The 25,151-nt window shown below is 35.2% G+C and overlaps 1 protein-coding gene across 1 annotated transcript; it reads right to left on the bottom strand.

Moving 5' to 3' along the window:
* Nucleotides 1-28: 28 nt before the first annotated feature.
* Nucleotides 29-24,221, bottom strand: LOC111057094 (major facilitator superfamily domain-containing protein 6). The gene is made up of 12 exons (XM_039425975.1): nucleotides 23,761-24,221; nucleotides 19,629-20,049; nucleotides 18,652-18,977; nucleotides 17,561-17,717; nucleotides 16,309-16,464; nucleotides 13,359-13,472; nucleotides 12,844-12,940; nucleotides 10,109-10,270; nucleotides 5,952-6,082; nucleotides 4,888-5,056; nucleotides 3,269-3,360; nucleotides 29-3,017 (listed from the first exon to the last, which is right to left on the bottom strand). The coding sequence occupies exons 1-12, from the start codon at nucleotides 24,147-24,149 to the stop codon at nucleotides 2,859-2,861; spliced, it is 2,373 nt and encodes a 790-aa protein (XP_039281909.1). The 5' UTR covers nucleotides 24,150-24,221; the 3' UTR covers nucleotides 29-2,858.
* Nucleotides 24,222-25,151: the final 930 nt, after the last annotated feature.

The following is a 25,151-nucleotide window of genomic DNA, read 5'->3' as shown; positions in this document are numbered from 1 at the left end:
ATACTAAAGGATTGAAAAAAGAGACAAATATTTTAAAATAATTTTAATTAAGGCTTAAAGTGCTTTCTGAATAGTTGGTGCTTACACATCGTTACATTGCCATAAATACTATTTTACCATACTACCTTCTTGTGCCTTCAATAAGATTTGGAGCTCCAAATCCAAATAACATTTCGAAGACTTACATTAAATTATATATTGATCTCAAATTCAACAAATATTAAACTGTAAACATGTTGGTTATCAGGTAATAGAAACAGAGTTGAACACTGGATAAAGTTTTATGATGAAAGTTTTATTATTATAAATAAATACTGTACTTTATTCCTATTTCAATATGAATGAATTCTTTGATTTCCAGAATTCGATATCTGAAAATAATGCAATTATCTGAAAGAAATTCAATATCTTTCCTATAACTATACAGAGTTTAGGACTATTCCGCCTATATTACCTATCAATAGTTTGAAATTATTCTCAAATTTAGATAAACGAATTTCTCTCAAATGAATGATAAATAGGGGAAACTCCACTTTTATCAGTCACAGTATCTTCACTTTTTCACTTTCCTGGCTTTTCCAAATTCAAATGATATTGATTTCATATTTTTTCGAATTCAATTATACTATAATTTCTTCCAAAAGTTTTATTGCTTGAAATTATTGTTTTTCCGACTTACCATCTGAGTCTTACGACAAGTTTCAACTTCAACAATGTATCTTTCAAATCATTCTCAGCAATAATAATTTGTAAGAATTGATTTTTTCAAGTACAGTATATTCAACAGAGTACAAAGGTTCATTTTGCTCTCAATATTTTTTCATTCATTACGGCATTTTTCTTTTCCCATAATTATGTCTCCCCTTATTCTTATTGTTATATAAATTGGAAAAAAACTATTAGAATAATCTTTTCTCTATACTCAAACACATAGTATCCAATTCTCAATATGGATAATATAATATTACGATAGACAATATACTTTATAACCACTTATCAATACTTTTGTATATCTCATTTTTGTACCTATACATTTTATTGCTGTGTGCTGTTTCATTTAAGCACTGGTAACTTTGCTTTGAACAACAATAACAATAAGACTTGACATGTACTTTGTACTTTTCAAGCTTTATGGAAATTACATAGCGAACATTTCATGATATGTAGCAAATAAGTAATTCTCGAGCTCGTATGAGTTTAAATATTTTCCAAAAAGGATTCAACAGTATATTCAGCAATAATTTTCGTGATACAACAATGAGAACTTGGACAGGCAATTAAATTCAGTGAACATCACTGAGAAATCAATAACAGCGAATTAGAAGCTGTAATTTAAAGGCTTAGAACTGAATTTCAATCAGCTCAGTGGGTTTGGTGTTCCAAATACTCTTACTTCTAGAGAAATTAACAGATTTTCCACCATTTTGAATGAAAAACTGTTCTCAACATTTTAAAAATATGCATTAAATTATTTCATACATACTGTACAACAAATATATATTACATCAAATAACATCTAGAATTATTAATAATGTAGTGTAGTGTCAATTTAATTAATAAATGCTTAATATTTCATGCCTTATACATACAATACCAGTAATCACAAATCGGTCTATACGGGTACTTCAATGAATACGATTTACTCCACAAATCACAATCCTTTATATATGTCATTGATGATTCCAACAATCACTTGCTGGTGGAATACACTTCACTATGGATTCACTCATCTCTCATTATCATCCTTTTCATTATCTACGCACAAATCTAGAGTTTGAACCGGCATCAACCCTCAGAAAACATTCTATTGAAATTTGCAAACATAATAAATCTTGCATACTCTACTTGCTAATATTATATCACCCATTACCCATTACCCATCACTCATCATGTTTCTATGATAAATCTTGCTGCTTGAGTGACCAATGAATATTAGTTGCACACCAAGTCCAAGACAATATATGAAAAGTAATATATCTCTTTTAAAAGTAACATGCTACTTGTATTTTTAATAGTACCGTATTATAATCAACACATTTTATACCAAGTTTACTTTTTCCAATTTCATTTTAATATGAGTTTCCTCTCTACAGCTTGTAAGTATCATTGGCCATTATCTTCCCAAATCATCAGAATATTATTTTCCACTGAGTTTCAATCATTATTTTTCAGCAAATTTGTTTATAACAAATTAATGAACACAAACATGTATAGCCTACATTTTTTATTTCTGTTTCCACATCAATCACCTGAATGTCTTAAATATAGTTCCACACAAACCAGTTGGTTAATTATGTGTTCATATCGCTTTATCAAACAAGAAGTCGAAAATAATTATATTCCTACTAAAACTATTCAATGAAGATATTGCACACGATAAATCAGAATCTGATATACCTATACTTAACACTATCTATATGTACCATTTATATAGTTTTTGAACCTCTATGAACAAACTTTTCAAGAATGATTTATTCTTTTATATTAAACTAATATTGATTTGCTCACTCGATCTCTTTTTAAAAAATTATATTAGTAAGATAAATTACATTACTTATAGCATTCAATTAACATAATTATATCGTTGAGTACGTTGGCTACATATTTATATGCTAGCTTAAAAAGCAGATTTTCGAGTTTCCTCATATATTATATTCGATTCAACAATTTAATTATTTATACAGTTCAATGTACACATAGTTAACAAGAGTTTAATTGGACTAACACGATAATTCAATGGTATTTATAATCATTGTTTATAATGTACACCCTACAGTATTTAGATTGTATGTACATTAAAATAAAACTATTATTCATTAGATTTTCACAGAATACCGATAGTCCTGAAATATATCTCCTCACCAATCGTAGGAGTTTTCTGATATTGCAGGCTGTTGAGTATGAAGACGAGTCAGTGTGGCTTTGGTAGAATTACCGTCTTCATAGTTATTTTCGTTATTTGTAATATTTTTGCCATTGTTGATAGTCTCGTATTGGGCTAGGACTTCAGTGTACATCTGAAAAAGAGAGATCAGTTTGAGAAATTATTGAGACAGATGGAGAAAAATTATAATTTATTCCAGCATCATATATCACTTTCAGTAAATGTGAATACTCCCTGCTTGAGGAATGCGGTGTGACTATGCCTCATTTTTTTTCCTCGAGAGATGAAAAATAGAATAAAAAGGACCGGAATTGTGCTACCTGAATAATGAATATCTATTCCAAAAATCAATAGTTCATTCATGGAAAATAGGATTCAACCAACCTGGAAGTGTCGTTTAATATTCTCTTCTTCTGAGCTCAGATTATTTGTCCTGTAGTTATTGTAATCAGTGCGGAAGGGATTCGTGCTTCCACCTGAAACGAAAATAAGATAAAATACCTTTGAACTTATGTAGGATAGTATATTTCATATCTACCAGAATCATGATATTTTTCACCCGAGCTTCAATCGAATAAGCGCATAGTTTTTTAGTCGAATATTATTGTAGGTCTATACATCTGTCAAACTCCCTCGAATTCAATTCACTTTCATTTATGTGTAGATTTGCCGATATAAAGTCTCGTTTGCAAATTTTACTGACTTTTTTGCATAATCGTGAATTTATATCTTAAGAACAAATCGCAGAATCTATCTTTTCAAAAAAGTATTGTGTGATTGGTTCTTGTGGCATTTAATTGTGACTTAAATTCAACAGGTTTTTGTGCAGGTTTTGGGCCTGAGAAACTTGACTAACAAACACATTTATTCATTACTGGATTGAATTGATAAAGTGAATCTGTCATATTAATTATAATAATCACACTCAGTACAGTATTGATGAAATTCAAATTTGGCATTCTGTAGCCTAGTCATTAAATTCAAAATATAGATAAAAATAGCGTTTTCCAGCAAAATTGAACGAAAAACTCTTTCAAATAAGCATGAGAACTGATAATACTATAGCCTACATTTCCTTTCTCAAATAAAGAATTTTTTTTTATTTCCACATAGAAATATTATAGGAATCATTAAGACGAATTGAACCTCTTCCCATTCCAAAATAAGTTCAAAATGCTGCTCAAAACATGATAATCAATTGATTTTTGATACTATAAACATAGAAAATTACAGCATTAAATTTGGATTTTCGTTTAATAATAATTAGAAAATTGAAATTACAAAGTGATTGTAGAGAGTATTATAATATATTATCATAGAGAAGAGATAGCATAAGAAGATACCGGGTGACCTGTTGTGACCAGATGAGTATAAGAACGGTACAGTATGAGAGACTACCAGCAACTTATATAGCTTCACGAAAAAGAACTACTCACTAGGACTATCGGATCGAGTTAAAAGTGAAACTTGGAACATAAACGCTCTCTATCATGTGATATCATCTTATATACTATATTTTCTCTATGATTATATTGTAGTTCAGAGTATTATCTATCCTCTTTGCTGTAAATTACCGTACCCTATATCACGCCTCATATCATGAGATATCATCTTATACTATCTTTTCTGTAACGATTATATCCTTCATTCCCCAGTAAACCTTCATTGGTGTAAATTAAGGTATATTTAAGTAGGCCTACTCTGTATAGTTACATTCAAATTCTATAAATAGATTATTGAACTGTTTTGATTAGTTAACCACACTATTATACTATATTATCACTATTAATTATTCAAAAATACCCAAAAACTACTTTTTTGGACTCAAGGGATCTTGAAACGTATAGAAATTAAGAAATTGAGTTACCTTAATTTTTTGTGGAAAGCAATACTTCTCCCTTACCTATGATAATAGGGCAAGGAAATTAATAGATTATTGAACTGTGATAGATAAAACTGTGATTATTGAACTGTGATGAATAAAAGTTGAGTGTTTGAATTACCTCCAGCGCCTCCACCGCCGGGAATGTCTAGATTGCCACCGGTTGTGCCGTAGGTGGCGTAATTGTCAGGCTGCTGCGACAGGTCATGCAACCGGTTGCTCGACAGAGCTCGCGGAATCGGGTTGCTGGGGACACCGTGGGGTGCCAGGTGCGACGTTTCCTCAGCAACCTGCAACAAAATTAACGGCTAATGTTAATAGCTCAATAAGGCCCCACACAGATCATCTCGGGGCTCATTATATTTGTTCGATATTACTTGTATTATTGTTATTGAATATGTAGTGTGTTTTTTATCCAATAAATTTGAAATTTGAATTATAATTAAAATTCAAATTTGAATATCGAACGTTGGTTATTAATTGCAAAGTAAACATCACAATATTTCAATGCCTGAATTCATTTTCTCTGGCATTTAAATAATGAAATTTTAATATTTAGGCTGTATATTCAGATGATTCATCATCAAAAAGCATTACGGTATCAACTTCATGCCTAGTTTTATTTATTTCTAAATATTATAGTAATAAGTCTGGAAGCATCATTTTTGGAAAAGGTTTTGATGAATACCTATAAATTTTCAACAGCTCTAACTGGAAACCTAATTTCTCATGTGTCCCAAATTTAGACTCCTGAAGTACAGTGATAATTTCGTGAGATAGTCTATAATGATGAAAAATAAAACTTTGAATGAAGACTTGAATGATAATCTGGAAAACTGAGATCATAGGCTATTTAGCCCGGTTTCACAAAAGCATGTTGAATTTCAATTGGGATTGAATGCCACTTTAATCGATCAGTGAAGCATTTCTTGAGAAAAAGGCTTCTCTGATTGGTTTTCATGATAATTACTCTCGGTATTTCAACAGGGCAACCTGGCCTCAGTCTTATTTCTTGTCACTGTGAAAAGAAAAGTTTTGGCCGTTTATTTTTGTTTTTTATAATGCTAATTGTTTGAAAGTAAACTCATTTTAGAGAGTTTATTCTCTATTGGAGTTTCCATTTATTATTGAATAAATAGGATCTATTTTGTTTAGAGGTGATATGGAATTATTCTCTCAACTTACCTGATGTGGATCCTCAGTCTGCGGTAGGTCGGTTACAAATCCGGTGTCTTTATGGTAAAAATTGATGAATATAAATCCGGCCAGAACTAGGGCGCAGCACAGACCGTATCCTCTGAATGTGGCTGTTGTTCCTGTCAATATTGATACAAAATGAGTGATTTTAGACCATAAATCATGATACAATACCATCTATTGTGGAGAGAGAAATAGAAAGAGAGGGATAGAGAGAGAGAGAAAGCGAGTGCGACTGAAAAAAGTATGCAAACATGAAAGAATACTTTTTTAAATGTATGAATTCAGGGCTACTTTCTTGTATTTATAAAATAGAATTATAGTACCCTTTAAAATTGATAAAACAATAATACAAATTGTAACGTAGCTCCTAGTTTCGGTGATCACACCATCGCCAGGTTATAAAATAACAGTAATATTCTCAACGGTGGCACTCAGTGATCGAACACTAGATTCAGAAAACATTCCTGAAACATTGTTCATTTCACTTATCAACAATGCCATACAATCTCTCAATTCTTCAACAGCTCTATTACACGTCTCATCCGCTTCTTTCAAATCAGTTAGCTTGGTTTCCATTTTCAAACTGGTGATAGTCTCTTTCATTGCATTGGTGCAGCTCATCATATTCTCGATTATCTGCACAGACAAGCCTGCACTCTCGTTTTAAAGATTGTGCTCTACGACATTCATCATAGACAACAATTTGCCTTGCAGGGCGTTGAGAGATAGGTCGAGGATTTTCACTTTTTTGGGGGAATGATCTTGGAATATCATTCTTTGTCCTCCTTGTCAGAAGATACAGCTTCAATGCTCAATAAGGTTTTATAACCTGACGATGGTGTGATCACCGAAACTAGTAGTTACGTTACAATTCGTATTATTGTTTTGTAATAGTGTGAATAATGAGTGGGTATTATTGTAGTTGTTTTTGTGTATCGTATATTATTTTCCAGGTTTTTGAACTGGAGTGAACTTTGATTTTAACTGAACCCTGCGACTTTAGTGTGGGAATTGACTATGTCTTGTTTGAATTTTCTAACTTGCTTATTAGTTGTCAAAATTGAAGCAATTTTCGTGCATTTCTCAAGTACTGTTCCAATATCATGTCGAAAAAGCCATTGTATTTGAGAATTGTGCGAGCATCGACCTTTTTGCAGCTTTGGCTTTTCCACTGGAAGTTATGCTCAACGCTCGTGGAGGGGGAATAAGTTTCAGTGAAAAGGACACAGTACAATTTGAGACACCGACGCGCAACAATTAAAACATCATGTAACGGGGTGCGAGCCTCGGTCCTCTGAATGGATCTGTTTTCCATTCAGAGGGACAAATTGACAAGTTCTCGTTATTATCATTAATTTCGATCTAGTTTGAAGAAGAAACCGATAAAAACAGTAGAAGTAGAATTAGGAGATTAATTGCGTGGGTGAATCTGAGTAAAGTATAGTGAGTTTTCTTAAATCGTATGTGAGTGTTTCTTATGAGTCGAAGTTTAAATTGTGAAAATGGTGAGTACCAAATTTTTGTTGTTTTCGTATTATAGCTCAAAATTTAGTTACATAGAATCACCGAGGCCGAATTTAGTTGCAGGAAGTTAGCAAGTTCCCAGTTGTAGAAATTGAAATTTGAATAAATGCCTTCTGTCCTTAATCAATTACTGGATACATTTTTTTTTGAAAATTTGACATGTTACATGACTTTTATTATTTCGTTCTATTTAGAATTCAATAACCTGAAGTTGAATTTTATTAGTATTTTTCATTAAAGTTCCTGGCTCGTAGTTGCTAGTTGCTAAAATAGGTGACAATTAAATAATGAAGATAATCTGTGCATTTGAATGAACGAATCCACTAAAAGCTCCAAACCAATCACGGTTTCCAACATAAGTTTAGTAGTATAATCTCAGCAGGAATACCGATTACATTTGGTGGCGTGCGGTGAGATAGTCTGCAAGAATATGACTATCGAACCCTTTGTTTTCGAAGATTCCTATTTTGGAAGATTAACCAAGTCATGAGACAAAGATATCACCGGGTTACAGTTACATTAATTTCAAAGGGTACCGTACTATAATTCTATTCTATGAATGAAAGAATAAATAATAAATCATTATGAAATATCATTTATTTTAGAAAAATCATGAGAGAGAAACATAGGTCGTGTGTGTGTGTGTGAGAGAGAGAGAGTGAGACAGGGAGTGAGACTGGGAAATATACCGTATTCTTTTGCATTTGATTTAAAATATGTTTAGTTCACATTGTATACACAAGTATGTCGTATTAACAATAATAACACCCTCATAAACAAATAGATAGCCTACTGCAAGTTCCATTTCCTAAACGACAACTCTGGGCACGCAGCTAGATTTGCAGCATGGTTGTAGCCTCGCGACTAGAGATATTTTTCAGGAATTGGACCAAGTGAATGACTCAAAAGAAGGCACTCAGATGTATAGAGAAAGTGAATAGGTTAGACTCTTGTAGGCCTTTATTTAAAAAGCTTGGTCTATTAACTGTGCCATCTTTGTATGTATATGAAGTTGTAATGCATGTGAAAACGAGTGGTGTGATCCAGAATTCAGATGTTCATGAGTATAATACGCGAAACAGAGCAGATTATCATATAATGGCTCACAATAGTAGGTTATTTGAACAAAAACCAGATTATATTGGTAGGAAATTTTATAACAAGCTACCTCAAATCTTGAAAAGTAATGATGATTTGAAGATTTTCAAAAAACAAATTAAAAAATATTTAGTTGATAGAGCTTTTTATAGTGTACAAGAATTCCTTTCAAACCTAAACTAGGTTGAACTACTTAGTGTTAGAATTATTATGTAATAACATGACTTGTCTTACTCCATGACTGGAGTCTTTAGGACGTAATCAAAAAAAAAAAAAAAAAAAAAAAAACTCTTATTCCAGTCAAGTGAATGACTCTAGGCTCTAGCCATGCATTTCAAATGGAGAGACCGTTTTGGCGAATCCATCTAAAATCGACCGACCGGCCGCAGTCCCATCGCAAACGCAACACAGCAAAGTCCCATATGTCTGAATCAACCTTAATAAGGCTGTGCAAAGGCGGAAAATAAACTCTCTACTGATGATATTTTTCAAAGTTTTTCGATTTGTATATTATCAAGCTATCAAAATGAGAAAGTTTTCTCAAGAAAACATTTTTCCGATCAATTTTTCTTGAGATATGAGAGCCGAAAGTTTTCTTAGGAAAAACATTTTTCCGATCATTACTTTTTGAGATTTATAAAGTTTAAATTTTTGGGACAGAAAAATTCGAATTCAGTAAGAGATAAATCCATAAGATTTAGAGGACTCATTCTTGATAGTATTGTTATTCTACCAAAAAAACTCAACTGAACGTTATTTTTAGTAATTTGAATAACTTTCTCAAGAATCAATATTTTCATGAATTTTTTGTTTTATTCAATCAACAATATCATGAAGAATTTATATTCTGAATCTCATGGATTTATCTCTTACCGAATTTGAAATGTTCTGTCCCAAAAATTCAAACTTTATATATCTCAAAAAGTAATGATCGGAAAAAAAAATGTTTTCCTAAGAAAACTTTTTTATTTTGATAGCTTGATGATATACAAAACAAAGAACTTTGAAAAATATCACCAGTAGAAAGTTTATTTTCAGCCCTGTAGAAGATTATCTAAGAAATAATCCATTGTTTTTTGAACTATCTCCACTCATACAATTATTTTCTCTTTCCATTGATAAACTTTGGTAGAATAGAATTTAAAAACTTATTTTGAATCCAAATGAGGTAGAGGTTGCTTAGCAAGATATCAAATAATACAAACATCCTAAATGGAATACAAAAATATATAGGGCCAAACGTACACAAGTGAACATTATTTTCACTCATTGGAGGACTGAAGTTATTATGATTATGAATTGTATATCCTAGTTGTGGAAATTATAGTCATATATATGTGTAAAAATGAAAATAGGTCTGCCCAAGGTACCTAGAATACAGGTATTCTAGGTACATTGGGTCTGCCTACAGTTAATATAGGCCTATCAAAGAGCTACTATCTATGTAGTAACTGTAGGTCTGCCTACCAATAGTGAAATGGAACAATAAATATTGAGTGTTTGATTGAATGCTTGCTTACCGAAATAGTTGACGAACATTCCGCCGATGACAGCGCCACAGCCCCTGCCGAGTCCGTGATGGATGCCCTGCAGCACTCCCTGTGCCGAACTCCTCAGGTGTTGAGGTGTGTTGTGCGCGATATATGAACAGCAGGCAGCCCACACTGCCGCGTGAGTGATTCCTGCACCAGACATTCAAAAAATAAAATACTTATTTGTCCCAAAAACATAATGACAATGGTTATACAATAAAAAATTAAAATACAATATAAAATTACATCTATCACCTTTAAGCTTACATTGTAGCAATTGGTTCGTCAGAAAAACAAGGACATAAAAGTATATCAACGAAACAGATTTTCATAAAGCTTATATTGATGAGCAAATTATATTCTTTGAAATACCATCAAATACAATAAAAATATATTAAACTGGAAGTCCCTGCAGGGTTCGAAAAAACCTGAGCGCAGAGACCCAGTGTTCAATTCAACAAATATTTATTCTATTGAGATAAATTCATATTCTTCATTCACTATACTGGCATAAACATATGTTTATTGTTTCAAGAATATGGAGCCTACACTCGTTTCGCAAAAATCAATTGATGTGGTATTTTAAAAGATAGCCTAAGTTAATGATGAATGAGTACTGGTGATAATTGGATCAAAAAATAACTTAGATATGGGTAAATCAATAATCATGAACTCTACATAACCTCTGGACTATTTTAACCCTCCGTCGGGCGCAGCCGGCCTCAGAGACCAACCAACAATATAATTTCCCTCTTCACTCCATACAGTCGGCCGAGCGCCCCACCACTCCATTTTTTCGTCTAAGTCTATCAACCTCACAACATGCCAGCCTCAGTCAATCGCCAACTTTTGCATAGTTCGTGTTATTTCAACATGGCTTCACAGGCCACATGCGCCTGATTATGTCATAAACACAAGATGCTGGCCAATGTTTATTTTTTATGCCTACCTGAATGTTGAATGTTGTGCATCAATGCACAAGTGATCTCGATTGGAAATCACCTTGAACCTCAGAAAAGGAGAATATATCTAAAAACTTTGTCTCATCAGCTTGTGATGGGACAATTAGCCCGGCGAAGTCCCAATACAAGTGGAATGCCAATTCAATTGCAAACTCGCTTGAAAATGTTTTTGCCCAATGAACTTGAAACATCAAATGACCAACAATACCTCCCAAAAGAAGAAAGTGTGGAGTATGAGTGACTGAAACAGGATTCAGGAGAATGACAAATTAGAAAAAATGACAGATTAGGATGACAAATTAGGCCACTGTGACAATCCTGTTTGACTACAGCTAATTTGGGAGCCTCAACATCACAATGACTAATTATTGAAGATCAGTTCCAATAATTTCAACGAATAGCCTAAATTTCTAAAAGAAAAAATATTTTTTTCTTTTACAATATTGATAGTTTCCATTTTTAAGTTTAACCATACTAGTAGTGTTAAAAAATCAATTTTTTGTAATATGTTTGGTATAATTACTTAGAATAGATCCTACCAATCATTACCCTATTAGTATTTTGAATTATAATTGATCTAGTGTGAAGTGGTGGTTAGAATATGAAGGTGGCTTCTCAGGCCGGGTGCGCCCGATTTCGGTTCGGCCATAGGTGCGCGTGACGGAGGGTTGAATTAAGGTTAAAACCAGTTTTGGGTGAATGCCTGTTGTACCACCTGAATTGTATCTATTTTCTATAAATAAATAAATAATTAACAGGGGTGCTCACAGTGATTGGCGGAGGGGGAGGGGCGAAAACGCAGGCTGCGACATTGAAATTCTTAACAGTGTTAAAAAGACCACTGACGACTTTTTTTGCGAGGATGCCTTATTTGTGAAGGGCTGGTACTCAATTTGAGATATTTAAAGGGGGGGTGCATCACTGGTTTTTTTAAACCCCTGAATATCGCTTGAATGTGAGCTACCGTATTATTAATTTCTTGATTATTTGAGTTGAGGAAAATTTTTGAAAATCGTCATGTATATATACTTCTTCATCAAGGGAAACTCCATCAACCTTGTTTTATTTTAATCTTTTATCATCGAATTTGTTTTACAATTCAATGGATTAATTAATATTCAATTACAGCTTCGTCTGTGCATAGGCTGATACCGTGAAAGAGATAGTTCAAGTAGAAACTAAAATAATATTATAATGATGTACTGTATGTGATTGTATTCATTTCTTGCCTATTCGTCTAGATTAGATACTCGTCTAGATATTTTCTAGAACCTTGAGTTGAACATTCGAGTTATTCATTGAGAGTTTCAATCCTTTTTAATGAGTCACGCAATGATTTGATTTTTTGTTCAGCAACATATTATTACTACAATGCAGAATAATGAAGGATTTCATACTTTTTCAACTGCTTGAATTGATTTTGAAATTTGGATATTTCTATATTCGATAATAATATTATTGAGTATTCATTTCTTTCAAAGTGGGCTATCAAGTACATTCCATACGTCATTTTTATCTTGGCTTACACGTTCATACTCGTTGTTGATGAAATTTTTTGATAAAACTAAAAATCAGGCATGATGTCCTGAGAATCAGCAGCCCATTGGAACATGGAAGCACTTTCATCCTAAATATTCATCCAAATAGTGTTGACTGAAAAATATATTGTTTTTCGTTAGCTACAAGAAGTGAATATTAATAGTGAAGATGATTTATTTGAATAAAACCTATGAAGGTAAGGAATTTTTACCTCTCATTTACCTTGCATGAATTCGAAAGGCAGAACCCACCATGGATTCTTCAGATAGGAAATGTACAAGAATCGCAGAATATTTCCCACCAGTCCCAAACAAAGAACCTGTAAGCAAATGCATGGATATCCATTTAAAATGACAGTGATAGAAGTATTGAATAAAGAATAATGACAGTAATTAATTCTTCCAATATCTATTACATAAAATAATCTATGATATTATAATAAAGGAAGAACCGGTTTATACACGTACGGAATGGGAAATTCACGAATGATGCATCATCACGTCTGAACTACTAGGCTACACTGATTAACTTGAAATTTTGCATATATATTCTCAATTTACCAAGGATGGTTATAGGCTTATTCTAAATCCCTATTTCCAGTACGTCAAGTTTTCAGTTTGTCAAGTTTCAATTGGACCCTTGCGGAGCACGGGTACCTGCTAGTCTATACTAAATGAGAATCATTCAATTTCATATAGATTCTAATAGTAATTAATTTGAAGTAGCCTACTACTTACTTTGACGTGGCCCATTTGAGTGATGAGTTTAAAACTGAAGAAGTAGGCGAATATTTCGGATATGTGATTGATGACTGATGCTACTCCGAATAATGTTGGTGATCCACCATAATCCTGGAAAAAGCACTCACATTACTGTTTCACTTGATCTCATATCAATTCCTTTGATTTTCCAGTCTTCTTAATTCTTAAAAGTTATCATCATCACAAAAATATATAAATACGAATTATTGTTTTTCAATTGACTATCCACTTGGAGAATATCAGTAAGAAAAAGTCACTTTATTATGTCAGCTCCCTTTTCGACCAATGCTAATAGGTTTGACGTCGATCTCGCTATAGGCCTAGCTGTTGTGAAGAAGGTCTTCAGATTCCCCTTATTAGTAGGCATACTGAAACTTTATTGGATGCCTAACATGTGAGTCATAATAGATGAAGTATAAATGTTATGTTCTGAGTAAAAACATTGTATTTTATCCTTATCACTCAGTGATAGTTAATTATAGTTTGTGTAAAATAAGTTGAGACTTGGCCCTCCATCCAAAGAAATTACATGGTTGCCAATTCATGTAAAATTGCAACTTTCTCAAATTTCCAATTCAACGTCAGAATTGGATGTAGAATATCATCCCCGATATCCTAGTAGTGCTAGAAAAGTTTCAGGGTTGAAGGATCAAAAGGAAATTTAACTTTTATGATAAAATTGGAAACATCGCAAAAATTTGTTTTTCTTTTGAATATCACTTTTCTCAGAATCATGGGGCGTCGTAATGCGTAATAATTTCATATCAAATTAACGGGGAGAATGTCTCCTTTCTATTGGTGTCTGGATAATTTTTATTCGACCTATAGTTATTTTCTAATTAATGATTGACCGAGCGAAGTGAGATCTAAGATTCAAGTCGACGGTTTGGCATTTCTCTTAGGGCCGGTCTCCGAGCTCGGGGACCTAGTCCTAAAGTCCTAGACTTTAAACAGCTGGAGTCAGAAAATTGTTTTTCCAAAACGGGGCGTAGTCGCAGTCATTGGCCCATATGAATAAAACCAGAGTAAATGCTCATGAGCAAAATCAGTGAGCATAAGGTTTTGCTCATGAGCAAAAGGTAGAAGCAAAAGCATTTACTCATTTTTATATGAATAAGCTTCACCTTATACTCTTACCTTATGCTCCTGAATTCTGGAGCAAATGCTCACGTATATAAGAGATTTTTCATCAGCTGATTCGCTTTTGTAGCCTTAGTTTGTTTTTATAGCTCACGGAAGCGCTAAATATGCAAGTAGGGTGCACCGCTTGTGTTTGCGTCGTCTGCTCTGTTTTCTATTTATGAATAGAGTTTTAGGTTAGTTGAGTTTAGAATTTTGAAATAAAAGCGTGAAAAATGTCATATCTATAATAATCTTCAGCATATTCTTATAATATCAATAGCCTTCTTATAATCCGCTACACTCTCATCTTCTAAAATGCCTATTTCCTATTTTGTGATGGCTATCTTTATGACAGGTAGCTTTTGTATTTATTCTTTTGTAGGAATAATGGTGATATATATCATGGTTGAATCTGAAAAGAGTTTTATAGTTCACAACCATTGGTTGTGATCGTATCTGGTATAGTTAGTTTCCTCTACCTCATACGAATTAGTTGAGCCATTTTACTATGAGCAAAAGGTGATAAGCTGCTCTACACTAGACTCACCTTTTTTGAAGCATTTGCTTCAAAAGTTGAGCAAATGCTCTAGTTTATTCATACAATTTTGAGCAAAAGCTTCTACTTTTGAGCAAATGCTCAAACTATTTTTTTTTTTTTGATGAGCATGAGCGAAAGGTTTTGCTCACGTTTATTCATAGAAAATGAAGCGAATGATCCATATTTTAGAAGTATGAGCAAATGCTCAACTTTATTCATATGGCCCTAAAAAAAGGTCGAATAAAAATTAGACACCAATAGAAAGGAGACATTCTCCCCGTTAATCTATAAAAGCGAAATGGCACTCACTCACTGACTGACTGACTCACTCACTCGCAGAACTAAAAATCTTCCGGACCAAAAACGTTCAAATTTGGTAGGTATGTTCAGTTGGCCCTTTAGAGGCGCACTAAGAGATCTTTTGGCAATATTTAAACTCTAAGGGTTGTTTTTAAGGGTTTAAAGTTCGTCTATTAGCATGTATATTCATTCTCCCAATCTCTTAATTATAATTGAAATGTCCATATCATATGTTACTATAGAACTATAATCTAGATAGAGTACCTCTTCGAAACAGTTGTTAACTGGCAACTAAATAAATAATTTTGTCAGGTTGGCATTAAGTTGAGTTGACTTTGTTAGGTTGGCACCAAGTTGGAGATTGAAATGCATTTATCGCGGAAAAATTGATTGGGCACTGCTACTTCAATCAGAGCTATTCCTGGGAATATTATATTACTAGCCGTCAGGCTCGCTTCGCTCGCCATATCCGTTTAGCCAGACGTTTAGTCTGGACCCCTGACTGAATTGTCCTAACATATGATAAAAATGCTCAAATGAAAAATGCAGGCGAGCGAAGCGAGCCTGCTGATCTCATTCTTGGACGATCCAGTCGGGGGTCCAGGGGGCGGAGCCCCCTGGCTAGACGGATATGGCGAGCGAAGCGAGCCTGACGGCTAGTTTGATATAAAATTATTACACATTACGACGCCCCATGATTCTGAGAGAAGTGATGTTCAAAAGAAAAACAAATTTTCGCGATGTTTCAAATTTTATCATAAAAGTTAAATTTCCTTTTGATCCTTCAACCCTGAAACTTTTCTAGCACTACTAGGATATCGGGGATGATATTCTACCACCAATTCTGACGTTGAATTGGAAATTTGGGGAAGTTGCAATTTTACACGATTTGGCAACCCTGTAATTTCTTGGGATGGAGGGCCAAGTCTCAACTTATTTTACACAAACTTTAGTTGTTTGTCATACCTGTAAATGCCAGAAGAGGAATGTGAATATAAGTCCAATACCGAATCCCATGAACCAGGCAACGAATAGGAATGAACCACATTTCAAGTTCTTGAAGTAGTTCAAAACGGTCACCCATTCTGGAATTTCTCTTGTTGTTTGGGCAAACATTTGTGTCTGAAAAATGAAAAGAAGAACATCATAATATAAATACGTCTCTCGATGGTAAACAAACACAATTCTCATATCAATACGTTAACCTTTCTTGCAATATTTGCTCCCTAATGGGAGAAGCCTCTGGCCTTCTTGATTGATTGAGAGGAGAATTCTTGATTCAATTCATCCATTTGGGATTTGATTCTTCAGCAAGTCTTAATTTCTCAAAAAATATTTAGCTCAGGTGGAAAATTCCTTCACAAATCTTCGACGTGACGTATTGCAGGATGATTCTCATGAGACACAATTCTTGAAAGTTCACACTCTGTTTCCCAAATCCACATAGATTACAATTTGAAAAAAATATCACACCCCTAAGAACATTGAAAATTGAATAATATTCTTTGGAACTGCAATAATGTGTGAATAATCTACTGTAATGTTTCATTTCTCAAAAATGTTGATCAATGTAAACAACAGAAACTCTTTAAAAATGTTCAATCCTTGAATACGCATAAAATGGTGGGCCTACTCAATACCATGGAGATTGCATTTCAAAAACTTTACAAAAAATAATAATTCTTGGCTTACAGAATAGAATGTCTAAGTAGGTCTGATTTGTATTTTATACAATTTGCAGTAAGCATCATGTTAAGGCGGCATCCAGATTTCTTGGCAACTTATTCCAAATCTTTATTCGCAATTATTTCTTGGCGGCTTATTTATTTATTCATTCATCCTCAGTGCAAATACTTTTACAGAATAACAATCACTCAACTTATATCATTTACTACTTAGACCGCTTTAATAGGTCTATACAGTAATATGCTTGATATAGGTATTATAAATATGCTTGAAAAACAGGCCACTTAATATTATATTTCAAAAAAATAGATAGAACATTTTTTAAAAGAATTCTAGAATTTAGAATTAATTTATGCGGTGATGAAAAGGAATAATCCTCTGATAAGCCCACTTTTGTAATAGTCCCAAGTAGACGGAATTATTTACACTCATAGGCTTGTTATTGAGATCAAGAGTAAGGAAAGAATGGTTCATCAACAATATATTATTAGAAATGCATTGCATGTATATCAGTGAAGTGTATTACTGATACCTTGCCAACATTGGGTGGCGGTTGTGAAGGAACGCCACTGTTTTCGGCGAGAGCCGGCAGATTGAGCTGTTGTGCCAACTCCTGCTGCAGGTAATCCTCCTTGGTCGGCTGCGGTGGTGGAGGGGGTTTCTCCACTTCCTCTGGTGGATACTCGTACCTGCGCAACACAACATAATCATTCAATAATTAATGATCAACTGCCAAAATGTTGGTTGTTTAGCCTACAAATTTTATTCGATACTGAGGGTCAGAGATTCCCCCCAAAAACAATGACGTACCCTTCTGAAAATCCCAGTTTTCAGTACAAATCACCCCCATTAAGCACCCTCGCATTTAAAAGTCGTCAGTTGTTATTTTCCTCCGCCCCCTCCAGCCACAAAGAATTGATCTTCAACCCCGAACTCAAGAATTCTAAGCCGTCTGCCTCTTCGCCCCACTGTGGGCTACCCTGATTTATTATCTAAATATCAATTACTCATCGATCCATATTCTATGGAGATGGACCTATTGAGAAGAATATTTCCGAACATTAACTGGACATGGACTCAGATACTGGTAGGTTTATGTGGAAATCTAGCTTGAGAGAGTAGTCGCATAGTTAGGAGGTCGTCATAGAGATAGATATAGATGAAATGGCAAAGGTAAAGGTCGAGGTCGAAGGCGAGGTCGAGGTAGAAGTCGATGTCGATGTCGAAGTAGAGGTCAATGTCGAGGAAGAGGTCGAAATAGAGGTTAAGGTGGAGGTCGAGTTAGAGTTAGAAGTAGAGTTAGAGATAGAGGTCGAGCTCGAGGTAGAGGTCGAGGTAGAGGCCGAGATAGAGGTCGAGGTGGAAGCCGAGGTAGAGGTCGAGGTAGAGGTCAATGTAGAGGTAGAGGTAGAGGTCGAAGTCAAGGTAGAGGTCGAAGTTGAGATAGCGGTGCAGTACCTCAATGTAACCCAAATACATTTTCCTGTCGAGGGCGTCGTTATGGTGAGCTGTTGAAAGTATATTATATGATATACTCATCTAATATGAGATATCCATGTGGACAATTCTATATTTTTATACAATTCAGGCAATTCAGTTATTCGATTGTCCAAAGTAACTCACTTGAAATTGATCTGCGTGGCCGATATCAAGGCGGCCGCCATTAGCACCGAGAAAGTCGCAAAGCAGATGGTGTAGTTCTTCTCGCGCTCGTCGGGTCCCCCACATGGATGACCGGGGAAGGCTGTTGAGTGGTCGAGGGCGATGCCGACGAAGAACATGGAGATGCCCCAGCCGAGCGAGCCGAACATCCGTTGATGGCCGTAGCGGTCGGCGTCTTCGCCCAGGATCGTGATCACGGCCGAGTCGGCCAACGTGATGGCCGGCGCACTGAAGAACTCGCCAATCACCACCAGTAGCAGCAGCAGGAAGAAGGCTTTCTGGATGTCCTGTTCAGAAAAAAAGAGTAATTTTTATCATAGATCGACATATTTTTGCCGCCATCTTGTTTTTGTCATGTTGACAAACATTTTTTAGATTGCCATCATGGATAATCTCTTTCTACACATTATTACAAAGAGATTGATACCATTCCCAAGTCTGTACCTTCAAGGAGTCATGAGTTACACGGTTTTCTAATTGTTGGGATTGGCATTTGGTGGAAAAAGCGTGTTTTCCGCTGCAAACAGTACTTTTCTCTCTTTTACCGATGACGCTCTAGCCGTGAAATAAATAATTCTAGATTGAATTTAAAATAAATGTAATAACTACAAATTTTGGAATTAGAGTGCAATTGAGAACAGAGCAAAAATAGCTCTGCCAGCCCATTGATATGTTTTTGGTGTGAGCACAAACTCTGCGGACGTTCAGATTATATTGCTCTTTTGCTCTGCAGAGTAAAATGGCTTGGTCTGAATATTACCTCTTCTTGATCAAGGCTCTTCCAAAAAAACTTTTGGATAGTCTCTGTATAGCTGATATTTTCTGGCTATATATTCAACCAAGTCATTCAATAGAAGCTATATAAGCTGCAACATACATTTGAAACATGAATATTTCGACAAATTTAAAAATGGAACATCATTTTAAAATTCACTCACTTGTGTCGTGTAAACAATAGAGCTGAACACTGGCCTCACTAGATTCTTCTGCAGCTTCTCGTTGTAGTCTGAGATGAAGGGAATGTTGAGCGGCGACTGTCCGGCGAAAATCTGGTTGTGAGCCGACCGGGTTCTCCTGATCAGAGTCTGATGACTTTCCTCGATCGAGTCCAGGTTGATCAACGATTCCGGGTCAAAAGTTGACTGCTGATCGTCGTTGAATGTGGGCTCGAATCCTGGGATCTCCCGTTTGACCAGGCGGTCTCGGGGTTGAACCGTCTCGGGACTTTTCAGACCGTAGGTTGTCGTGTTCTTCTTTACGAGACAGAGAGTTGCGGGCGGTTGGATGAAGCTCAACGGGAGAGTGAAGATTATCCAGCACGAAAGTGACGCTAGCAGGAGCATTTTGCCTTTTTGCCATCTGTAACAAAGATACAACATTGATTATGGGCATACAATGGTTGAATTAAACATGGGATAAAGCCTTCGGTTTTAAACCGAAGGGGAAATGACATGTATGAAAATGAGAAGTATATTCATTCAAATATAATTATTGTGAGTCGGAACAAGCAATTAATAGCATAATCCTTGAAAGCAAGAGGCAAGAGAATAGTGGAGCAGTAAGAGTGTATCAGAGAAAGTAGCCGAGAGTGTTTAAAATTATGTATTATTTTTTCAAATGTGTCAGTCTGTCAGAACATTATTATTGGAGCAGCGAAGGTAGGGTAGGAGGTAGATGGTAGCGGAGATATATTACTCATACATATATACATCAACACTCTAAGCTACCTTCTCTGCTACACTACAAGCCTACCTTCGTCGCTCCACTATGTTTCGACCATATATCAATTTTGAAATTAAATAGCTGTTGAAAACATTTGCTTTGAGTTTATTCTACTGATATAATATTTGACAGATTATTACTAACTTTGAATATTGATTTATCTCAAAATTTACATTGTAGATTGGAAATCTATTTACATTTGAAATTTTAAATAGATTTCTGTGAGTTCTCTCCGAGTACTTCTTCTACATTAGAACGATGAGTTCTCGTATTATTCATTCAACTTTTTCTCGAGTGAGTAGGTAAACTACTTTTTCAACGACATGACCTGACTAGCTGCGTGAATTATTGTGGACATGCAATAACTCATCACGAATTCACCCCTTTAATAACCAAAGAAAGTTCAGTGACCCTCTAATATTGTTATGGAATGTATAATGTTTTTCAACAATGAGCTAAACGGTTTTTTTTTTGTTTCTCTATTTTATTAACAGGAGTCTACTTCTAGTCATTCAAATAGAATGGAATAGAACTGTTACTATAGGCTATTTCCTGTTATAAAATAAAATTTACAAAACACTTCTGATGTTTCGATTTATTAGATTTCTTGGAAAAAATAATAAAATCATTATACAGAACTATTAGTTAATAATAAGAGTAACCTTTTTTGTGCGTTAAAACAATCTATTCTGATTTCTATTCATTATACTCATCCAATAATAATTTATCATATTTAATCAAGAGGTTGATTAATAATTCCGATTGTGACCGGAAGTTTTCATTTTCAGCTTAAAAGTAAGAGAATTCATGTTCCATGAATGGGACAGCGGATCCAGTTTCGGTTTCTGGCACAGCATGAATGTTGTTATGGGGGAGGGTCCCAGCCGGTAAAGTTTTGTTGGCTGTTTGCCAGACTGAGGGTTTAAATTATGTGGCTACTGAAAGCCACTTGACCCACCCAAACAAACAGTAATCTACATTCATTACTTGGGCAGTTGCGAACTGCAATCGATAGTACTATTCAACCTTGCGATTTTTGGCAAATGTGCTTAGCTTTGATGTATATAAATGGAGAGAAACACTGGTTTGATTTCTGTTTCACTTAGTATTTTCTTTTTTTTTGGAAACATCACTATAATCCTCCCCCTCTAAAAATGTGAACATGTCTTATTTATTGATTTATTTCTGGATACAATCAAAAATCATATGGATATGATTGGGGATGAACAACAGGCTTGGCCTAGAAATATTCTATTCCCAAATTTTGATAGTGTATAACATGTTTAAAAAAAAGGTTATGTTTCTACTACTGAATTTCAAGTTCGATTTTCGTGAAAAAATATGATATCGTATATCTTTAGTGGAATAATTTTCGATTGTGGAAACTTAATACATAATTGAATAGCCAACGGATAACATTGAGAATTCTAAACATAAGAATACAGTATTACTGGTGGCCTCCCAATTTTCTTAACTACTTTGAAGAAATTAAACAGATGAACTGTGGCTCCCAATGGAAATGAAGGAAATCAATGTTACATATTGAGTTGCCTCCTTGCAAAATATAGATAGATGGATAAGTTGAGCCACTTTTATATTTGTGAATAATTTATTTGTTCTATTCAATTTCAATTCCATGAATATGTATTTCTGTTTAGAATCATACTCTGTTCTAGTCAAAAATCAGCTCATCAAAATTGTGTTATATTCACTGTAATTGATAAGCATAAGCATCATCTATTTCTAGAATTTCTGCCGGTCAAATCCAGTCTACTATTGAAATGATGGGCCCGTTAAATTAATTCTTGGAATCTATATGAATATTCATTCATATTATGGTTATGGAGCTTTGGGAAAGTTTTGAAAAATCGTTTCACTTTCTCTCCCGTCTCATCCCATCAGTCACTTTTACTTCTCCTCTCTTTGAATCAATCTTATCCTCAGAGAGAGATAATAGAACTAGGTATTTTTATTCTTCATAACAATATTAACTATCCAATTAATCCTTAGACATCATTTGCATCACTAGTCTTGATGATAATCTCAACTCTACCAAATTCGCCTTATTTTTGGGATGGTCAGTACTGAACTTGATATATTTGTTCAGGGGGGGAGGGTGAGGTATATGTCCCAGTCAATATATAACTATATCTATTCAAGCAAGATCATTCGAAATGTTCTTATCATTACCAGCTTGTCAGTGGCATCGATTGAAACCGAAATCTACACTCCTTATCTGTTCGCACCTTTAGTCTAGTTCGATACTGTAATGTGAACCAGTGTAAAGAGCTTGACCCACTTCAACCTTGGCAGATAATGCATGGTGGTGACTGGGGAAGATTAATGATGTGAGGAGGTTGTGAATGAGGAGAAATCTGCAGAATGAGGGGGTGCGATAGGGGAAGAGAGGTGAGTGGGAAGAGGGTGGTTTGGTTAGTAGTTAGAGGAGGGGTGGAGCGGTGAAAAGTACTTTATCTTCTCCGTCTTATTTATTTTATAAATATTTCTGTAACAATAACAATATTGAAAGAGTACCCTAATTAATATCACAGAGAAAGTGGAGAATAGGTTGGAGAAATTTCTGATACATGAAGAATGCACATTTTTCTCCTTTTACATGGAATTTATTTTATCATTAACTGTAATGAAAATCTCACTTCGCTCTATAATATTATGAATATGCTTTGTCTAATCAATCGAGCTAAGTCAAAAGAACTCATGAATGAATGGTTCTAGATGTTATTAATTAACAAAAAATAAATAGAGAGAGAGAGAGAGAGAGAGAGAGATAGGGATGGAGAGAGAGAGAATGAAATGGAAATCAAGTGAGTGAAGTGGAGAGAGAGAGCACATAAAAGGAAGAGATCATTATTAAAAAGAGTCAAAATCAAGGAATATTGATTGACTACACTCTCTACAGGCCTATCAAATCAGCTATGAATAGACAGAATTATGTGACGATGATAATGATTTATTATTCAATCCTCATTATGATTACCCATCAGGCCTACCTATTACCAATTAGTACTCATAACGCAGAATAGCATGGCGGGTGTGGAAGTAGAGAGAGGAATATATTGAAAAGGAATTGAAGAATTGAATAGAATCGCTGCTTTATTCTATCCAGTGAGAGCGAAATATAGAAAGACCTGGAAGGGAAAGGATCGAATGCAGAAATAAAGTTCGAATCGAGTGAATCAATCGATGAATGAATACATTCAATTACACTAATGATATTTTGATTGGTCAATGAAATTGAATATACATTTATTAAAAAATAATATTAATTCCTTGATTTTTTAATAATATTCATCTGGATTCATTAATAAAATTGAAAATATGTCTGACCTGTCAGCAAGACTCCCCCAGAATGGCGCGGCCAGAAACTCCACAAAAGGCCTGGACCCAATGAGCAGACCACACTGGGTTGGATTCATACCCATCTGCTTGAAATAGACACCCATCAGGGGAAACAGGGACCCGAAAGCCGCGTAAAAGAAGAAATAGAACGACTTCACAGTCAACAACTCCTGATCAACCGTTCCACAGAGCATCTCAATGATATCCGAGCGACCCCTGATTTTATGTGTGGATTCCTTTGGTTGTGGGTAGAGATTAGGGTCCACTTCCCCGAGGGCCTCAGGGTCCACCATAGGCCTCACGCCTGGGGGCACCGCTGCGCCCCCCATGGGTGGCCCCATGGGGTAACTCTCCTGTCGTCCTGTGTAGTTGTCCATCCCTGAGACGGTCCCTTCACTGACTGGCTTCAGGCTTTCCCTATCGACCTGATGGCTCCCTTCCCCCACCGTGCTCCCATCCCCTCCAAATCATCCCTGGCTCCAATCAATACGAGACTCGTGTCGAGAGGGGGGAAGTGCCCCATGTTAAATAAGGATGAGAATAGTGGGGGGACAAGTATAGTGGAGGAATATATCCCCCGCTTGCGAGTGGGAGGTTGAAATAGGTAAGGAGCGAAAACATTCCTAGAGTGGAAGAAGGATGGAGGAGTTAAATGTGGGGGAACTGTGTCCTAATCTGAGATAAGGGGAAAGTACACCCCGCTTCCAGTAAGGGAGTTGAAGTGGATAGAGAGGGAAAACATACACATAAAGTGAAAGAGAGTTGGTGACATGGAGATGTTCCCCCAATATGGGGGATTGTACTCCCAGTCTGTAATATGGAGGAGAGAATCCTCCGCTCTGAAAAGGGTTATGAAATAGGTTGGCAGGGGGGAACGTACCCCCCAAATTGAAGGAAAGATGGAGATATTTTCCTCGGTGATGGAGAATTGTACCCCTAGTCTGTTACAAGGAAGGAAATTCCCCCGTTTGTAAAAAAGGGGTTAGAAGTTGTAAGGGGGTGTTTAAAGGGAGGGGGAACGCACCCTCCGAATGGAAGAGGAAGATTGAGAAGTTTCCTCATCGAGTTAAAATGGGGAATTTCCCCAACATAACAGAAAGTGGGGATGTTCCCCTATATTCTATGTGAATGTAATATTGTGGTACATTCATTCATTTGTATATTGAATGAATGACTTTTGAATATTGTGAGATTGTTCTACTCTTACAACAAGAATTTGTTGAATACAAATTATTGATATCGTGGATCTTTTCCATAATTATTGAGAACACTGTTATTCATTGTATAACAATCAACTTATCATTGAAGCACTACCATGTGTTGAAATTCTCTTTCGACTATCAATTCTACTTCATTAAGTATTCTACTGACCAGGCTAT

Source organism: Nilaparvata lugens, chromosome 4, assembly GCF_014356525.2.
Source record: "Nilaparvata lugens isolate BPH chromosome 4, ASM1435652v1, whole genome shotgun sequence".
Classification (NCBI taxonomy): Eukaryota; Metazoa; Arthropoda; class Insecta; order Hemiptera; family Delphacidae; genus Nilaparvata; species Nilaparvata lugens.
The sequence above is the reverse complement of the archived record's forward strand: the minus strand, read 5'-3'. Positions and strand labels throughout refer to the sequence as shown.